We start from the raw sequence: 17922 nt of genomic DNA on the forward strand, positions 1-17922 counted from the left end.
GGCAACCCTGCGGCGGCGGTGAGGAGGTGGAGGGCGGCGATGCAGCTGAGACGGCAGCCGATGGCGTCACCCTTGCCCGTCCACGTCTTTCCTGCAGGGCCAGCCGCATCACGCCCTCCGTGTCCGCGTGTGTGGTGCCGTCTTCAGCTCCCATTTTTTTGTTTTAGTCTAACTTGTGTGCTTCTCCTTTCCAAGAGGGGAGATGGGGAGGTGCGTGCATCCGCCTTCGCTGCCACCCGACAACCTCACTCACACAGACACGCACGCGCGTGTGTTTCTCTCGTTCTCTCCCTTCCCCCTGTGTGCCCGCGTGCGCCCTCGCTGGCGCGTTCCTCGCTGTACGGCATATCTAAAATAAAGCGCCAACCTCTAACGTACACAGAGCCAAGCACCTCGAACGACGTCAGTGCCACTGCCCATCACGACTAAGGAAGACGTTCGGAGACCCACGCACGCGCACGCACCCACCAAGGGCGAGTGGCAACTTGTCCGATGTGCAATGGAGATGCAGCCACGTGTGTGTGTGTGTGTGTCCCATGCACGTGTCGAAGAAGGCGCGAGCGCAGCTATGCTGTCATTGGCCCCTCCACCAACGACTGCCATCGCGTCATGACAGCCGTTTTCATCGCTTGCGCACCATCCCACTCTACCTCCTCTGTGGCTCACACAAACCACCGCCACGCACACGCACACCCACGCGCACGCGCACCACTTGTTCGTTGCCCTCGCGCAGCCCTTGTGATTCTTGAACTCTTTTCCCACATCCCTCGCTCCCACACGCACGCATTGGCTCTCTCCATCCATGCCGTCTTGACATCGTCTCCGTCCTCGCATTGTCCGCACACCAACACAACTGGCCACTTCGCACTACGCCCCCTTCCCCCACCTCTCCTCTCTCCGGTTCTCAGCAGTCCACGAGTGAGAGAGAGCACGCCTTAGTGCAGCCCGTCCATCGGTGTCTGTGCGTGTGTGTCTGTGTGTTGCTCTCAGGCGTCCATCGCCACTACCACCACCACCACCACCCACACGTTCGGTTTCACCTAAACCGCCCCCGCCCTCGTTGACTCCCTCCGCTCCTTACCTCTGTTTCTAGGTTTACTTCGCCGTCTTTGCAGACGGCCATTGCACCCCATCACCCACCACCCCTCTACCAACTCCGTAGCCGCCGCCAACGACCCGTCCCACTCGTCTCGGCAGTGGCGCTCTCTTCGTTGCTTCTATTTGTCGAAGTCCTCGCCTCAACACACATTGCTTGGTCACTTGGAACGCGTGCCAGGCGCCGCGCCCCCCCCCCCTCTCCCTCCTCGAGCCGTTTCGCGGTTGTCGTCGCATCAAGGAGAAAACGTACACTTTTGAACGCCGCCACGAAGACTCGCGCACAAGGAGCGAAGCGCCAGCGGGCAACTCAGCCGACGCCAACATCGACTGCCCCATCGACTATGGCAGCCTCGGGCGGCGAGGTGATTGGCCGCGAGGGCGATCCGTCCGTGCGCAGGGCGAACGCGAAGCAGCTGGCCGCCGGCTACACCAGGAAAAAGCGCCTCCTCGAGTGCTGCTACCTCTCCGCCTCCACGTTCCTCTGGTGCAGCAACGTCATCGCATGCGGCCGCTACTTTGTCTTCGCGTCCGATGCGAACTCGATGCAGCTCGTATGGGTGCCGCTGTTCATCATTGCGGCCATGACGCTGGCGGACTTCGTCTCCGGTCTCGTGCACTGGGGCATGGACACGTGGGGCACCCCTGACACGCCGATCTTTGGCACCTTCATCCGCAGCTTCCGCGAGCACCACGTTGACCAGACGGCCATGTGCAAGCACGACTTCATCGAGACGAACGCCGACACGACGCTGCCTCTCCTCCCTCTGCTGCTTATCCAGTACGCGTGCGTGCGGTCTACAAATCGCAGTGGTAACGGCTATGTCGTCAACCTGCACGTCCGCAACATCGGCGCACACGTCTTCCTCTGCACCTTCTTCATCTTCGTGGCCATCACAAACGAAATTCACAAGTGGTCGCATCAGGCGAAGCAGTCCCGCATTGTGCGCAAGGCAATGGAGATCGGCATTCTCCTCTCCCCCATTGCCCACCGCAAGCATCACAAGGACCCCTTCGACCGCACCTACTGCATCACCACGGGGTGGTTGAACCCCCTGCTCGACTCCACGAACTTCTGGCGCCACCTGGAGTCTCTGGTGTCCTCTATCACGGGCGAAATCCCGCGCGTCAACGACCAGACTCTGCTGGGGAAATAGGAGCACCGCCAAATGACGAGAAGAAAGCGCACGCATGCACGCTCGGTGTCTCTGCCGTCCCTCTCACCGTCACGTCTGGAGCTCGGTCTGTGGGCAGGGAAGAAAGAATCCGCCTCACGAGAGGACACACGCGCGCACGCGGGCGCACTCCTCCGCCTCTGTGTGTGTGCGTGCGTGCGTGTGTCCTCTCGCCGGTCCGACTCGCCTTCGCCGCACGGCCGTGTTGATATTCTCTTCTCCGCTTATGTTTTCTCTTTTCGAAGGGGGAGGTCCCTCTCCCTCTAAGCGTGGCCGAGCATGCATGTATGTGTGTGATCCGGTGGGTAAGCGGCAATGGGGGGGGTGTTGGGAGGAGAGGCATCCCCCCTCCCTCCCCCTTCCCCTTGTATTGTTTCGACTCTGTGCTCCTTAACCTGACTTGGTGTTCTCTCTCTCCTTTGATTCGTTCTCTTCCCCCATCTCCCCCTCGCTCCGTCTGTGTCGTCTGCGTGTGTGGCACACATCACACACGGATCCTGTGAGACTAACCCTCAGCCGTCCCCCCCCCTCTTCTCCCTCCCCTCAGTCTCGTCTGCATCGCCCCGCCCTCACCCGCCGCGCCGCTCTCTCTCTCTCTATCCCCCTCCACCTCTGGCTCTCCCCTCCCCCCTGCCGCCGTCACATGCTGACTTGCCTCCTCCACGTTGGTGTGACGGTGGCCGGTGGTGCCGGCAGTGGGAGAAGGCAATCTGAGGCATCGCACACGTATAGAAAGTGCACAGCCGTTCGCGTATCAGGGCGGTGTCGTCGGTGCCGTAATCGTTGGGAGAGAGAGGGAGCAGCCTCTGGTGGCCAGCGGAGAAGAATGACGCATACATGTGTGGGTGTGGGTGCCCGCGTGATGCTCGGCTGATCTGGTGGCGGGCGGGCGGGGTGGGGGATTGGCGTGCAGGAGCCACACCGGTGAGAGGGCGGACGAGGGCGATGGCGTGTGACAAATCCCAAAAGAGGTGCGAAAGACGAGTGGAAATGGGGAGCGCGACAAGCGGACAGCCACAAAGGGCGGAGGTCATCACACGAGGTGCGTCGTGTTCCGCTGACCGCGCTTCTCCGAATGCACGTATCTCATCCGCGGCAGCAGCCACGATAACGGTGCCCACAGCGTGTCCATGCTAAGCAGCTGTCGCCCGTGTCTGTGAGTCTGGGTGGGGGTGTCGGCGCTGCTAACTCTCTTCCTGCTCTCTCTCTCCTCCTCTGCTTAGCCTCTCCGTTCCTTTTCCTCGACACTTGAACGCCTCTCCACGGACGCACACCGACGGCGCTGTGCACTCGATCCCTCCTCCCTCTCTGTGCCCTGGCCCCCGCCCCTTCAAGCCTCTCGATGAAGACAATACTCCAGGTGGGGCCCGCGCAGTTCGTCATCGAAGGCGCGACTTTCCTCCTCCTCTGCGTGGATATTCGGCAAACACTAGCGGCGATCGTGAAGCTGCAGGAGTGCAGCATCTCCCTCAAGCTGCACGTCGACGAGCTGGAAACACGTCTGGCAGAGGATGCGCGCCGACTGAGAGCAGCCGGGGTAGCGCTGCCCGAAGCGCTGCCCGGCGATGACGATGACGGCGACGACACCACTGCGGGAGGCTCGCTGCTCTCTCGCGTAGGCGCCGCTTCTCGGTCGTCATGGCAGCGGCGCGCATACATAAGATCGGCGGCGCCCATGCCACGGTACGTGTGCCCCACAACTGGCCAGCGACACCCTGTCTTTCACAGAGGACCGCTCTTCATATTCTCCGAAGCGTCCTTCGATGCAGCGGAGGCGGTGGTGCAGCGCCTGCAGGCGCGCCTGCTGGAGCAGCGCCTCCTGCTAGACGAGATGGACCTGCAGGCGCTGTGCAGCGGCGGTGACGACAGTATGGTCTCCGACGCGCCGACGCGTGTGTTGCCGCTCCCCATTATGGAGCTTGACACGTACTTGTCCACGTCCGCCAATGTGATGCCGGCGTACGACGCGGAAGGAAATCGCCGCCGTTGCTCCACGACAGTAGTAGGAACATCCGCGGCTCGGCGGTATTGATCATGTGTATCAGGAGGAGGAAAGGTGGCCGTGTGTGCGTGCGTGCACGTGCCTCTGCCGCTCCCCTCAGATTGTCTTTTCTTTTTCACTGTGGAACCCCGCCCTTTCTCTCTCGTCTTCCCGTGCCGTAGCGCACGCCCCACTCGCACACACGCCCACACGCACGCTGAGTCTCTGCCGCTGCCTTCTCTCTCAGGCTGTGATGCATGCGCCGCTGGACATGCCGACGTGGATGCGCACGTGTATGTGTGTGGGCATGTGGACGAGCGTCCTCAACCAGATCAACAGCAACACGAAAAAAAAGGCAACGCCGTTCCTCCACCCCCATCCCCCATGTGTGGCCGCGCGCGCACACACGCATCGCCGTCTTTACCACCTCTGCTGTATGCCTTCGCGCTTTCTTGGGGAAGGTGCGGGACAGGGCTAGCGGGCAGACTCAGGGGGGAGGAGCCCGACAGCGGCGATGAACCACAACGTCGCCCATCGCACTCCCAATCGCTCTCTCTCTGACTCGCTCTCCCTCCTCCCTCATGTCAGCATCAGCTGCTGCCACGGCTGCCACGGCGGCACACACATCCGTTGACAGAGCCGCTGCGTCCTTCCTCGTTTTCATGTCAAGCGTGCGCAGACGCCTTCCTCCCCCGTAAGCGTATCCACTAGCGGCCCAACTCCCACGCCCGGCTCCTCGCTCATCAGCGGGGGAGGGGGGCGGTGAGGCAAAGAAGGTGGCCGTGTGTGTGTACACGCATAAGTGTCTGACGCCGCCGCTGCACCACCATCATGGCGGAGAGATCGCAGGTGCAGGTGGTGTGCACTCCGTACACCGCCATCGTCGAGGAGTACGCTCTCTTTCTAAAGGCGCGCCAGCTCGTCGTGCAGGCGTTGCCCTGTGGCAGCGCCATCGTAGGAAGCCGCCTTCCGTCACCGTGCAAGTCTGCTAGAGACCTGTACAGTGAGTCCCGTCGCTCGCCAACGGGGAGGCACAGTGCTCACGAGCACAGCATTGATACGGATGAGGACGGCGGCGGTGTCGACGCTGCCACACGCCTGGCAGCCCTGCAGCTTCCGGCGTCATGGCTGCATGCATGGCTTCGGCACACCGAGGCTTTAGCAGAGGGTGACGACGCCGACGCGGACGGCGTAGCGACGTGGCTGAAGTCGAGCGAGAAGGCGTGGCTCTCGGTGCAGCCAGCGCTCGAGTACGCCTCGTTCAGCTATGGACCCGTCCACGCCGTCAGTTGGCTGCAGTGGGAAGAAGTCAAGGCGCTCCACAGTGCCGAACAACCGCGCTGTAAATGGCACGCCGAGTCCGCCGGGAAAACGGTCAGGAGGTTGCCTGTAAGGACGCCGCCGTGCATCGTCGTGCAGGTGGTGTTACTGTGGTTTCATGAAGGTCAGATGCACCGCCTGATGCCGGAGGAGTTTGTGAACCTGGAGGCCAAGGCGCTCGCTGCTCGGTCGATGCGGCCACCGCGCGCCGCATTCACAGGGCGGTCTGTGGCGCCGCTCTCCAGGTCACTCTTCACGTGCTACATGACGCTGGAGTACCCGCCTGGCACACTGTGTCCCCACCGTGTTCCCGTGCCGATCGCGGAGCCGCTGCTGACTCGCCAAGAGCTGGTGGAGCTGGTGAGGTCCACGGCCCACATACGTCGGCACCATCCGCTCCGTGTGGCGTACCGAGTATGGCCACAGGCCACCTCACCCACGGCAGCAGCACCAGCATCGGCGCTGCCCTGGTCTGGTGGCCGCGCCGGCGTCTCCTCTGCCGCGGCACGGATCGCGGTGGCGACGCCGACCATGCGTGCGCCACCCCTGCACGCGTTGGAGAGCGACGCCGCAATGGTGGAGTTCATTCGTGATGTCTTGGCCTACGGCCACACAGCCGTGCAAGTCGTGGCGGTGCGCAGTGGCCGCGTGCCGGTACAGGATATGAATGGCAGACGGCCCGAGGCGGTCAGCAACGGTGTGCGGAGAGCACCGCAGCGGCCCTACTACACTGAGCCCAACATGCGACAGGTGGAGGAGAGACGCACCGTGCTCGTCACAAACAACGCGCGCACCGGTGACATCCATCGCGGCATCACGCGAAAATATAGCACTACTCAGCATGGCAGTCTCTCCTCCGTGTGGCGCATGGCAAGAGTCGCATCCCCGCCGCCAATGGCGGCAGCGGCGGAGGAGCAGAGCAGTTGCCGCACGGTGGAGCCACTGCCCATTGATAGGGAGGATGAGGAAGTGGAGCGCGAGAACAGCAAGGCGCCCGCAGAGGCGGGGGGGACGACGGCACTGGCAGTGGATGTCAGCAGCACGGGCTGTCTCGGAAGCTGTGGCGACGCCGCCCCCTCGCCGTCCCCACACAGCCATGAGCTGCAGACGCGGGGACCGCCCTCATCAATCCATGACAGCGACGCGATGGCCTCCGGTGAAGACGACCCGCCGCACCTCTTGCTGCAAGACGCGGTGCCGCCCTCGCTGTCCGAGGGGAGCAGGGGCAGCATCACCCCTGCTGGCGAGGCGGCCTTGCAAGGCATCCATCACGCTCACTTCGGCGATGCAGACGAATTCGGTGCGACATGGCGCGACGCCGATCGGTACACCGAGTACGGGTCAGCCAGGGGAGCGGGGGATGGTGTTGATTCACAGCAGCAGCCGGAGTTGCAGCACGAAGCGCTGCGACGCCCTCGCATGGACAGAAGCGTACAGTGCAAATTGTTTGTCGAGGATGCGCGAAAACGTAAGCTGTCGGTGCAATACCCGGAGACGCTCACGGCAGTGGACTCATGGAGTGACCATCGGGTTTCTCACGCACCGCATGTGCGTAGCCCGACGTCGTCACTGCGCAAGCCGCCTGCCGATCCAGGCGACGTCTCTGCAGGAGCTGCGGAGGGGGCGACCACAGACAACGCTCACGTGGCTGTCCCAGCACCGTGTGCGAAGTCGCCGTGCTCTGTCTCCGTTACGCAGCAGCGGCGCACCACCTCGGGTAGCTGCGGCAGCGCCACAATCCCAGACCCCGCGACAATGGTGCTCGTGCGCTACGAGGTGAGCCCCACTGTCGTGTGCGTCTCCGGCCCCGTGCAGCAGACGGTGCTGCAACATCTTCAGGAAGCCATCTTCCAGCGATGCTGCGCCCACCTGTGCCATGACCTGGGCGCGCCGCGCCCGCACTTTCACGCAGCACACCATCATCGCCACGCCGGCAGCGCACAGCCCACCAAGGCAGCCGCGAGCTTCATCAACTCCTCCTCGGCCGCTGCAGCGCCCTCCACAGAGACCGCGATGGCGGTGAGGCTCGGCAACGGCGACCGCCACACCAGAGACTCCGACCTCCCAATCACATCCACCACTGATGTGCCTCGCACCGAATTCATTCTACCGCTCCACCACTACACCTTCACCCGTGTCGAAGAGGACGCCTTGGAGCGCTGCATTGCGGAGGTCATGGGCGCCTACCAAGGCCTCGAGCAGCTGCCAGCGAAGGAGGCGGAGGAGTGGATACGGGCGACACCGAACCTTGTCTCCCCGGGGTGCGAGAAGGGGCAGGAAGTGGGCAACAGCATGGTGGTGCCGTTGCTGTCGTGATGGGTGGGTGGCGAGAGAAGGAGAGACGCTTGAGGTGGGCATGGAGGCAGAGATAAGGAGCGGCGGTATGCTGACCATTGCACACGCGCCTGCCCCTCCCTCTCGCTCTCCCATCCACCCACACACACACACCCTTCCTCCGAGCGGGAGAAGCCGTGGCCCTGTCGGCCATGAGCGGCGGCGGCCCCCTCTTTCGCCTCTCTCTTTCCATCGCGTGTGCGTGTCTGTAGAACACGCATCCACCGCCATCCCCCCCCCTCTTGTGCGTAATTTAGTTGCGTGCATGTGCGTCTGCGCGCACCACGTGAGGAGAGGCGAGACGGGGTGGGGTGGGTCGGGCTGCTCGACGGGGGTAACCTTTGAACGCCTTCTATCCTCCCCCTATCGCCTCTGTGTGGGTGTGTGCGTGTGTGCACCCCACCCCTCCCCCAACTCGATGGGGCGCCTTCGTTCGCATGTGTGGCCGCGTATGCGCGTACACACATCTCCCTGAGTCTCTCCCGCCCCTCTCCCTTCGCGTCGTTCAAGGCGGCAGATATCGTATCGAGTGAGGGAGGGAAGGGCGGAGAAGTGGTATGATGGCCCGGCGCATGCGTATGCGGGCGCAGATGTACATGGATGCATACGGACCCACACGGCGTTGCTGGTCTCCCTTGGCTCGCGCCCCTCTTTGCGGGTGCGCGGGTGTTTACTTCATCGTTACTTCTGGTCACCGTCACACTGGCAGGCACACAGCACGCCTACCCCCTCTCTCCCTCCCGCCTCCCTCCACCAGTGTTACGAGTACGCGGACAATCATCGCGCTTGCGTGGTTGATGGAGGCAGCGGAGGACGAGAGAAGCAGATCGAGAAGCTACGCCGAGTGCGTCTGCGTCTCTCTGCCAGTGTGGCGGTGATGGTTTCACGTCTGCCCAGCGCGGTGGCTCATGTCGCCCCCCGCCCGCCCGCCGCCGCCGCCGCCGTACATGTGCAGTGGAGGAGACGACATGCAGACACACACTCATGTATACGCAGATGTGGCAGACATGAATGAACATCTTCAGCGACAGCGTCCGGAGCGCAGGCATCTGTAGGACTCAGATGCAACGCAGCATCCGGCCTCCACCGCGCCCACCCCACCCCCTTCCCCTCCTTGCAGGCGAGAAGCTCTTCTCAGGAAGAACACACACACACACAAGTATCTCTCTCCCCCCTCCCCCTACTAACCCTTCTTTCACCGCGTGCTCTCCATCGCCCCTTCTGTGGGGTGTGCGACGCACTCCACCCGAACGCACATACGCACAGCAGTTGGAACGTACAGCAACAGGAGAAAAGGCAAGAACAAGGCAACAGGCAAATGGCGTTGCGAATTCCAGAAGACGATGGCGCCGACGAGTACGTCGTCACACTGCGCGGTCCGGTGCTGACAGCCGCGGAGGAGCAGAAGAAGTGGCTGCAGGAGGCCCTCATCGCCGTAGATCGCAAAAGCGCCATCATGCGCAGCAGCATGGAGAGTAAAAACAGCATGGCATTGGTGATTCGCGCCGCTGCGCAGATGCTGGATGAGCTGCGCACGAACCTACTGGAGCCGCAAAACTACTATGAGCTCTACATGAAGGTGTTCAGTATGATGGAGGTGTTTGTGGCATACCTCGAGGATGAGTACCGCGGGGGGCGACACACGCTCGAGGAGATGTATGAGCGGGTACAGTTTTGCGGCTACATTGTACCTCGCCTGTACCTGCTGATTGCGGCCGGTGCGGTGTATATCGATGCTGGAGATCAGCCAGCCCTCGAGATTGCGCGAGACTTGGTAGAGATGTGCAAGGGTGTGCAGCACCCGACCCGTGGGCTGTTTCTACGCCATTTCCTGCTGACAATGATGAAGGGCAAGCTGCCAGGTGACCCAAACCGCCGGGTCCGCGACGTCGGCAACGGGCCCACAGGGGAGGTGCAGGCGGAACAGGAGTATCCGCACAAGGAGGACGGCGGCACGGTGACGGACACCGCGAATCTGCTCGTGCAGAACTTCAAGGAGATGAACTGGCTGTGGATTCGCATGGAGGCTGGGAGCTACGTCAACCGCAACGGCGGCAGCACGAACAGTGTCGCTGCCTACAGCCCGACTACTGCCGCGCTGCCCGCCACCTCGCCTCCCCCGGCTGTGTTGGCTGCAGCATCGTCACGGTCCTCAGACGCCGCCACACGCTCGGGCTCTCCGTCGCGGTCGCTTCGCGCGGCACGTCGCACGCAGCAGGAGCGCCGTGCCATGTGTGTCTTGGTCGGCATGAACGTTGTCCGCGTGGCACAGCTGGACGGCATCAGTCGCGACGTCTATGCGAGCACCATATTGCCGCAGCTCCTGTCCATCATGGTACGCTACTGCGAGCCGTTGGCGCAGCAGTACCTCTTCGAGGTGCTCATACAAGTCTTTCCGGACGAGTTCCATCTCTTCACAATTGACAAGCTCTTCGGAGCCATCAGCCGCACTGTCCCTGGCGTCGAGGTGTCAGAGCTGCTCCGCTCGCTGATGGAGCGGCTCTGCAAGTACGCCGTGGCCGTGCAGGAGGGCGTGACGGAGGTGTCGAGTCCCGAAGAAGAGGCGAAGCTGCGCGATGTATTCCCGATGCTGCTCAGCCAGATGAGTAACATGTCCGTCTCGTACAGCGCGCAAATGTCGACCACCACCGTGATCAAGCGCACATCGACGGTGCCGCCGCCGACGCCGATGATGCTGGGTGCGTACGTGACGACCATGCGGTACCTTGCGAACGTGGCCATGACGCTCTACGGGAAGTCGGCGAAGCGCCGCTTCATGTCGCTGTCAAACATTGTCGATGTTGTGGCCTCCCAATTCCCCTCGGCGCCAGCGGACTCGTCAGAGTCGTCAGGCGTGGTCGAGCCTGCAGTTGCGGCGGCGGAGGCTTCGACACCGGTCTCCATCAGCCCAGCTGCGGCACTTGCCACGGGTCAGTTCCTCGTGCACATCATCACGGAGTGTTGTGCGACGGTGCAGGAAGTAATGGCCATGGAAGGCATTGCGGAGCTCACATCGCGCCTGCCGTTCTTGCAGAGGCGTGAGATGGCCATGGCGGTGTGCGAGGTCGCCTTGCGTGGCAGCACGGCCGCGCCGGTGCTGCCGTCCGTTAGCAAGGCAGCAAGTAGCGGCGCCGGTGGCGGTGGCTTGAAGCCAACGGTGGTGGTCACAGTGTCGCCGCCTTCGCCGCGTCTTATCACGGCTCTGGAGGACGTCGCACGCCTCTTCGAGCTGCTGGACCCGATACTTGTCGAGCAGCCCGATGCCCCATCTGACCCGCGGCTTATCTACAAGTACAACCCGGTCGTGGAGTTCGTCGACGAGCAGAACCTCGTCTCCCGCGTGCTTCACCTCCTCGCCAACGACGACCCGGCCGTCTACGCAAAGATGTTGACCGGCGTACGTAAGGTTCTCCTGCAGGGGGGCGCGCGGCGCATCCCGCTCACCTACCCGACCCTGATGACACTGCACCGGCGCGCAGCGCTGCTACTCTATGCCCAGTATCAGCGTCTCTCCTCCTCGAGCGCCAAGTCCGACGAGGGCGAGAAGGACGGCGACGAGGCTGATACGGCGGCGGCGGGGGCGTCGCAGGCGATGAAGGCTATCCGCAAGTGTTTCAGTCATGTGCACTCGGGTGACAGCAAGGGCATCCTCGAAGTGTTCGCGGTTGAGGCACCCACGGAGGCACTCAAGGAGTACCTCTTCTGCTCCAACACGGCCGATGTATGCGGCCAATCAAAGACCAGCTATGCGCTCTACGTCGAGGCGCTGACGCTGTACGAAGGTCACGTTGAGGAGAGTCACGAGCAGATCGACGCTCTTGTCGCCTGCGTGAATGCTCTGTACCAGATGCGCAACATGCCGGAGGAGAACTACGAAGTGCTGGCGGCGAAGGTGTGCCAATACGCGTCAAAGATGCTCAAGAAGCACGACCAGAGTTACCTCGTCGCCGTCTGCGCCGCGCTCTTCGCGAAGAAGCAGCTCTCGCGCGAGAACCAGGAGCGTGTGCAGGAGTGCCTGCGGCGGTCGTTGAAGCTGGCGGGGCAGGTTCTCGCCCTCGCGCAGCTGCAGCTGTACGTGCAGCTGCTGAACATATTTCTGCACTTCTTCACGTCCAAGAGCGGCTACTTGGTGTCCGTCGAACTCGTGAATGAGCTCATAGAGAAGATCTCCGAAGCGAGCGAGGTGCAGCGCAGTGAAGTCAGCGGTGACGGCAACAACAACGCCGCCGATGACGATGACGATGACGATGACAGCGATAACGCAGCCAACACGTTCGCCAAAATCCGCCTTGTCTATCGCAACATCACGAAGTACATCCGCTCTCGTCAGAGTGCCGAGGAGCGGTGGCGCGAAATCGACGTGTGAGCGGGGTGCGCGCTGTGTGCTTGTGAAAGAGAGGGAGGGAGGAGGATGGGCTAATGAATACCGAGCCTTTATCGTGTGTCTTGTCTCTGCGTGTGTGCGTGCGTATGTGTGCGTGTGTGTGCGTGTGTGTGCGTGAGTGCGGCTCGGCTTTCGAGCCCGAGTCCCTTCCTCCCTTCGTGTGGAGTGATGTGCATGGCCGTAAAGGCCGAGCGGCACACACACACATACGCACACGCACGCACGCAGAGTATTGACGTGCTCTCTCTCCTTACTTTGTCGTTTGGGGTGCTCTTGGTGTGCGTGTCGCCAGCACTCTCTGTAACAGATCTCTTTTCTTGCTTCCCCTCCGCGTGTGCGCGTGCGTCCGTGTGTGTGTGCCGCCATCGATGTCACCACACACACATACACACATGCCACCACCTCACCCCTTCCACGTTGTCCCGCCATCTTGCTAGTGAGAGGGGAGGGGGAGGCGCTACGTTCGCCTTGCTTGCTGTCTTGTCCTGTTGATTTGGTACGGAGACGCACCCTCGTACCTCTTCCCTGCACACTCCACCCACATGCACCTCGCAGACCCGTCCTGTGGTCACGTGTTTATCTGTACATGCGCGCGTGTGCGTGCGTGTGCCTCACTCCGCCCACCCACCCGCCCCTGCCTCGCCGTCGCCGTAGCCGCAGCCGCACACGGGCAAGACAAGACGAGAGAGAGGGAGGAGGGGAAGGGGTGGATCATGTGCGTCCTCACGACTCGCCTGCTTCCGCCCAGCAGACCCTGCCCCCTTGGCATTGTTTGTGTCCTCTCATTCTCCCGCGCCTGTCAAGTCCCCTCCCCTCCCTCCCTGTCGTGGACATCCATAGACAACCACACACACGCACAACATACGCGCGCGCTGAGAACGGGACTTACGGCATTGTTCTCTGCTCCCTCATCTCGCTCTCGCCCACGCCGTACCATCACAGCCTCTGCCCCACGCCCTGTGTGAGCGTAAACAATGGACCAACTGACCGTCGACCTGAGCGCCTTGAGGGAGCTTGTGCTTCAGCACCAGCATCAGCAGCGTCTGGCGAACGACACCCATGTGGGGGCGGACGCGGTGGCGGTGCCGTCCGCGCTGAGCGCGAGCACCAGCGCTGCCACTGCGGCGGCGACAACTGACAAGCTTCGACAGTTGCAGCGGGAGCTCGGCGCGCTGACGGAGCAGCTGCATGCGGAGAAGGCTGCATCGGCTCAGTTGCTCTTGCAGCAGCGCTGCGACGCGGCCTCGCGGCAAGAGCTACTTGATCAAGCAGAACGCGCGGATGAGAAAGTCGCAGACTTGACGTCGCAGCTAGCGGAGTGGAAGAGGCGGTGTCAGGCAGTCGAAGAGGCCCACGCGGGGTGCGCCGGTCAGTACGAGAGTGTGCGAGAGCAGGTGGAGTGCGTGCAACGACACGTGGCGGAGACGCAGGCGCAGCATGTGGTGCTCACCGCAAGAGCCACGGAAGCCCAGCTACTCGTGTCGAAACTGGGAGATGAGAAGGCTCAGCTGCAGGGCACATTGCGCTCCCGCGACGCCGCCCTGCTGCGGCTCTCTGGGGTCGAGCTGGACCGAGATGAGGCCCGCGCACGTGTGCAAGCCTTCGAGGCGCAGCACGCAGAGTGGGTGGCTGAGGTGTGCGCGTATCAGCGCTACTTCGACTCCGCGCGTGAAGAGTACGCACGCGGCCTGCGCCACGTCACCGCAATGCATCAGGAGCACGAGGCGCTGAGGGAGGCACTGGCACAGAGCGAGGCGCGATGTGTGCAATGGGAGAAGCTGTTTACGGACCTCCGCGTTGGTGCCTGCGCCGGGTTCGCGACTACGCGAGCGGACGCAGCGACGGAGGAGGCAGCGGCAGACGTCTCCGGAGCGAGCAGTGCTGTCATCACCGTTGGTGCCGTAGAGGATGGCAGCCCCTCCAGCGGCAGCTGCTGCGACGCGAGCGACTGTTCCGACCATCCCACCGCCCCCTTCAGCGCCGCCTTCGTCTCGCTTCTCGAAGCGAAGGTGGCGGATCTTGCGCTGCGTCTCTGCGACGCCCAGGCCCGCGCCGACGCGGCGGAGCGCACCGCGGAGGACTTATCTCGCTTGGCCCTGGCGGACTCTACACTGCTGATGCACCTCAAGTCCGTAGTTTGTGCTCTCCGTCCACAGGTCGATGGCGTGGCGGACCACAACGCACAGCTTCAGGCACGTCTGCTTGCCGCTGAGTCCTTCACCGACGCGTTGATGCAGCACGTGGTGCGGCTCGGGGAAGCGTTTGCCGACGAAGCGAGTCAGCGATGTTGGCTGACGGCCGCGAGCGCACGCGACAGCGTCGGTGCAAAAGCCTCCACGGCAGCGTCATCCGCCAGCGTTGCCGGAAGTGGCGGAAGTGTGGACGTGGTAAGCGGCGGCGGTCATCGTGGCAGCGAGGCTACCCTTCCACCAGCAACGCCTCCCTCTGCCCTGACACAGAGTCAGCGGCACCGACTGCGCACAAGAGTTCTGGGCCGGCGGTGATCGCGAGCATGGCGCACACGGCCAGGAAAACAAAGCTTCCATGCACTGCTGCCTCTTCGCTGCTATGCCGCCTCAGTCGTGAGCAGCTCAGACGCACACAGAGAGATGTCGGTGTGTGTGGTGGTGTGGCGTGTATGTCGCTGTGAGCACACGGGTTGTGGTCGCTGCTTCTCTGCTGCTGCTGCTGCCTATTCCTCATGCAGAAGACCGACGCACGTGTGTCCACTCATCGCATGGATGAAGAGAGCGAGTGCGAGGTGCCGATGCGGACATGCTCTCGTAGAGCATACAGTCTGGACACGCTTGCATCGCGTGCGGTGGGGTCGAACAGAAGACGAGCCACAGCACGGGCGGGTGCGTGAGAGAGCAACACGGACGAGGCGGAGGAGAGTCGCAGCGGGAAGGGAAGAAGCGCCTCCCACTCGCGCCCCGCGCCCGGCCACCGTCCTGGTGGGCTCGTGTTGCTCTCTGTGCAGCCTTCCCGATTCCCCCTTCTCTGCTTGAACCCTCTCATCTCGTTGGACTCCACCGTAACCACGCCGTCCATCCTCCACCGCACGCGCGCGCACTCTGTGGTACGTCGTTGCCGCCGCTGCACGAGGAGGAAGCACAAGGAACAGAAAAGCAAGGAAACATCGCCGTCCCCCGCAACAGCAGCAGCATCAAGTGGAGCCGCCTGTCTGTCTGAGCCGGAGAAGGTAGGGATACACATGCGTGCGAGCGTGCATCGACTACCGGCATGAGGCTCTGCACTCACACGCACACATGAACACTTTCAAGTCCCATCAGGGAACTTATAAAACAACTCTTTCACTCCTCTCCTCTCCTCGATCTCTCTCTCTCTCTCCTTGGGTGTGTGCGTGCGTGGGTGCACACCACCAATCACTGTGTTGTCATGAGAGCTCCTCCTCTTGCGTATTAGTAACTACATACGTGCGTCGAATCCTGTTCCACCGCAGCAGCCGCTGCCGCCGCTGCCGTCCCTCTCTCTCATAGGTACCTAACTTCTCTTCTTTTATCTTACTTTACTATTTCGAGCTGCGTGTGCGCGTGTGCAGTCACTTACCTGCGAAGTGACTCGGCTGCCTGAGCCGTCCCGCCGCCACCGCCGCCACCGCCACCGCCATCGCTCGTCCCTCTTCTCTCCCCAACACGCTCCCTACGTTGAGGGGGGGACTCAGTGGACCGACAGAGCGAGCGAGGCAGTGAGAGCCACACAAGACGCACACACGCACACACAGAGCGTGCGCGTGGTGTCACACGCATCATAAAAATTTTGATTGCCACTACTGCTGTTTTGGGTGCTGGTTTCTGCACGAGGGAACATCACCAGTGACGTCCTAAGAAGTTGTCGCGCGCCCGCTCGCACAGCTATCAAACCCCCTCCTCCCTCCCCTCACGCTCAGGATCTAGCGTCCATCTCTGCTTGTCCTCGGCTTGCCTCGTCTGTGCGTGCGTGTGTATGTAAGGGCAAAGATGGTGCGCGAAACGGAGCTGTACGAGGTGCTGAACGTGTCGGTTGAGGCCGACGAGCACGAGATAAAGCGGTCCTATCGCCGGCTGGCCCTTAAGTACCATCCCGACAAGAACACCGGCGATGAGGCCGCGGCGGACATGTTCAAGAAGGTGAGCAACGCCTACGAGGTGCTCAGCGACCCCGAGAAGCGGCAGGTGTACGACAAGTACGGCAAGGAAGGACTAGAAAGGGGGATGGGCGAGGGTGGCGGCTTCCATGATGCGACGGACATCTTCTCCATGTTCTTCGGCGGAGGCGCGCGGGAGCGCGGGGAGCCAAAGCCGAAGGACATCGTCCACGAGCTCGAGGTGAAACTGGATGACCTGTACAACGGCGCCACGAAGAAAGTGATGATCTCGCGTAACCGCTTCTGCGGTACCTGCGAGGGCAGCGGACTGAAGCCCGGCGGCAAGCGCACCACCTGCGCCCAGTGCCGCGGTCGCGGTGTGCTGCTGCGCACCCAGCAGGTCTTCCCCGGGTTCCATCATCAGGTGCAGATGCACTGCCCTGCCTGTGGTGGCGAGGGCGAAATCGTCGCGGCCTCTGACCTCTGCACCGGCTGCCGCGGCAAGCGCGCAGTACGCGAGAAGAGTGTGCTGGAGGTGCACATTGACCGTGGCGCCTCCAAGTCGGACCATTTTACCTTCACCGGCGAGGGCAATCAGGAGCCCGGGATCCGCCTGTCTGGCGACGTGCTTGTCTTCTTGAGGGTGCGCCCGCATCCCGTCTTCCACCGCATAAACGACCATCTCATGATGCGCTCCTCCATTACCCTGCAGGAGGCACTATGCGGGTTCGAGGTGCCTATCGAGCATCTCGACGGTCGCCAGCTTGTCATCAAGACGTCGCCCGGGCAGGTGGTGCACAGCGAGAGTGCCTGGAGCGTGTACAATGAAGGCATGCCGGTAAAGGGCACTGGTGGTCTGCAGAAGGGCAGACTGTTCATCTACTTCGATGTCGAGTGGCCAGAGACGCTGCCGAAGGAACAGATCGGCAAGATCGTGACTGCCTTGAACGTGCCGGAGAAGCCCGGCAAGCTGGGCGGGCATGTGGTGGAACTGACTGAGTACAAGGCCGCCGGCAAGTTCAAGGGCGGCAAGAATGGGAAGCGCGGTGGTGCAACGGGGTCGCGGTCTGCCGGCGCCGGCCGTGGGCGTGGGGCGGCACGGGGCAGCCAGGTGTACGCCGAGGAGGACGAATTCGAGGATGTCACGGACGACGATGACAACGAGCAGCAGCAGCAGCAGTACTTTCGCGCAGGCCCTCAAGGCTTCAACGGCAACACGCAGACCGTAGAGTGCGCACAGCAGTAGTAGAGAGCAGATGACCGCAAGCTCGAGGGTCAAGGTGCGCATGCGCATGTGTGTGCGTGTGCGAATAAACTCAGACGTGACGTGGTCCTGTGCTCTGTCATGGACTCGCTCTCCTCTACGCACCCCCCCCCACCCACACACCCCTCCTCCCGATATACACACACAAACCGCGGCGTCACGGGGGGGGGGGCCTTCCTCCCCCCTGCTCCACACTCTGTCCATTCCCTGTTATCAATACTGTGTGCGTGTGCGTGCGTTGTTCGGTTATCCATGCTCTCTATGTCTCTCTCTCGCCTTCTT

The 17922-nt window shown here is 62.5% G+C and overlaps 6 protein-coding genes across 6 annotated transcripts; all 6 read left to right on the forward strand.

Annotated features, from left to right (window-relative positions):
• Positions 1 to 1439: 1439 nt before the first annotated feature.
• On the forward strand, positions 1440 to 2252 carry LMXM_21_0440 (ubiquitin-conjugating enzyme-like protein; the record flags this gene model as incomplete). Its single annotated transcript, XM_003875235.1, has 1 exon — positions 1440 to 2252. The coding sequence occupies one exon, from the start codon at positions 1440 to 1442 to the stop codon at positions 2250 to 2252; it is 813 nt and encodes a 270-aa protein (XP_003875284.1).
• Positions 2253 to 3612: 1360 nt separating this feature from the next.
• LMXM_21_0450 (hypothetical protein, unknown function) lies at positions 3613 to 4302 on the forward strand (the record flags this gene model as incomplete). The annotated part of the gene is made up of 1 exon (XM_003875236.1): positions 3613 to 4302. One exon carries the CDS (start codon positions 3613 to 3615, stop codon positions 4300 to 4302), a length of 690 nt encoding a protein of 229 aa, XP_003875285.1.
• A 780-nt stretch (positions 4303 to 5082) lies between these two features.
• Positions 5083 to 7887, forward strand: LMXM_21_0460 (hypothetical protein, unknown function; the record flags this gene model as incomplete). The annotated part of the gene is made up of 1 exon (XM_003875237.1): positions 5083 to 7887. The coding sequence occupies one exon, from the start codon at positions 5083 to 5085 to the stop codon at positions 7885 to 7887; it is 2805 nt and encodes a 934-aa protein (XP_003875286.1).
• A 1336-nt stretch (positions 7888 to 9223) lies between these two features.
• LMXM_21_0470 (vacuolar sorting-associated-like protein) lies at positions 9224 to 12271 on the forward strand (the record flags this gene model as incomplete). The annotated part of the gene is made up of 1 exon (XM_003875238.1): positions 9224 to 12271. One exon carries the CDS (start codon positions 9224 to 9226, stop codon positions 12269 to 12271), a length of 3048 nt encoding a protein of 1015 aa, XP_003875287.1.
• A 992-nt stretch (positions 12272 to 13263) lies between these two features.
• LMXM_21_0480 (conserved hypothetical protein) lies at positions 13264 to 14793 on the forward strand (the record flags this gene model as incomplete). The annotated part of the gene is made up of 1 exon (XM_003875239.1): positions 13264 to 14793. The coding sequence occupies one exon, from the start codon at positions 13264 to 13266 to the stop codon at positions 14791 to 14793; it is 1530 nt and encodes a 509-aa protein (XP_003875288.1).
• A 1476-nt stretch (positions 14794 to 16269) lies between these two features.
• LMXM_21_0490 (putative DnaJ protein) lies at positions 16270 to 17622 on the forward strand (the record flags this gene model as incomplete). Its single annotated transcript, XM_003875240.1, has 1 exon — positions 16270 to 17622. One exon carries the CDS (start codon positions 16270 to 16272, stop codon positions 17620 to 17622), a length of 1353 nt encoding a protein of 450 aa, XP_003875289.1.
• Between the last annotated feature and the right edge of the window lie 300 nt (positions 17623 to 17922).

This window comes from Leishmania mexicana, chromosome 21, assembly GCF_000234665.1.
Source record: "Leishmania mexicana MHOM/GT/2001/U1103 complete genome, chromosome 21".
NCBI classification, from domain to species: Eukaryota; Euglenozoa; class Kinetoplastea; order Trypanosomatida; family Trypanosomatidae; genus Leishmania; species Leishmania mexicana.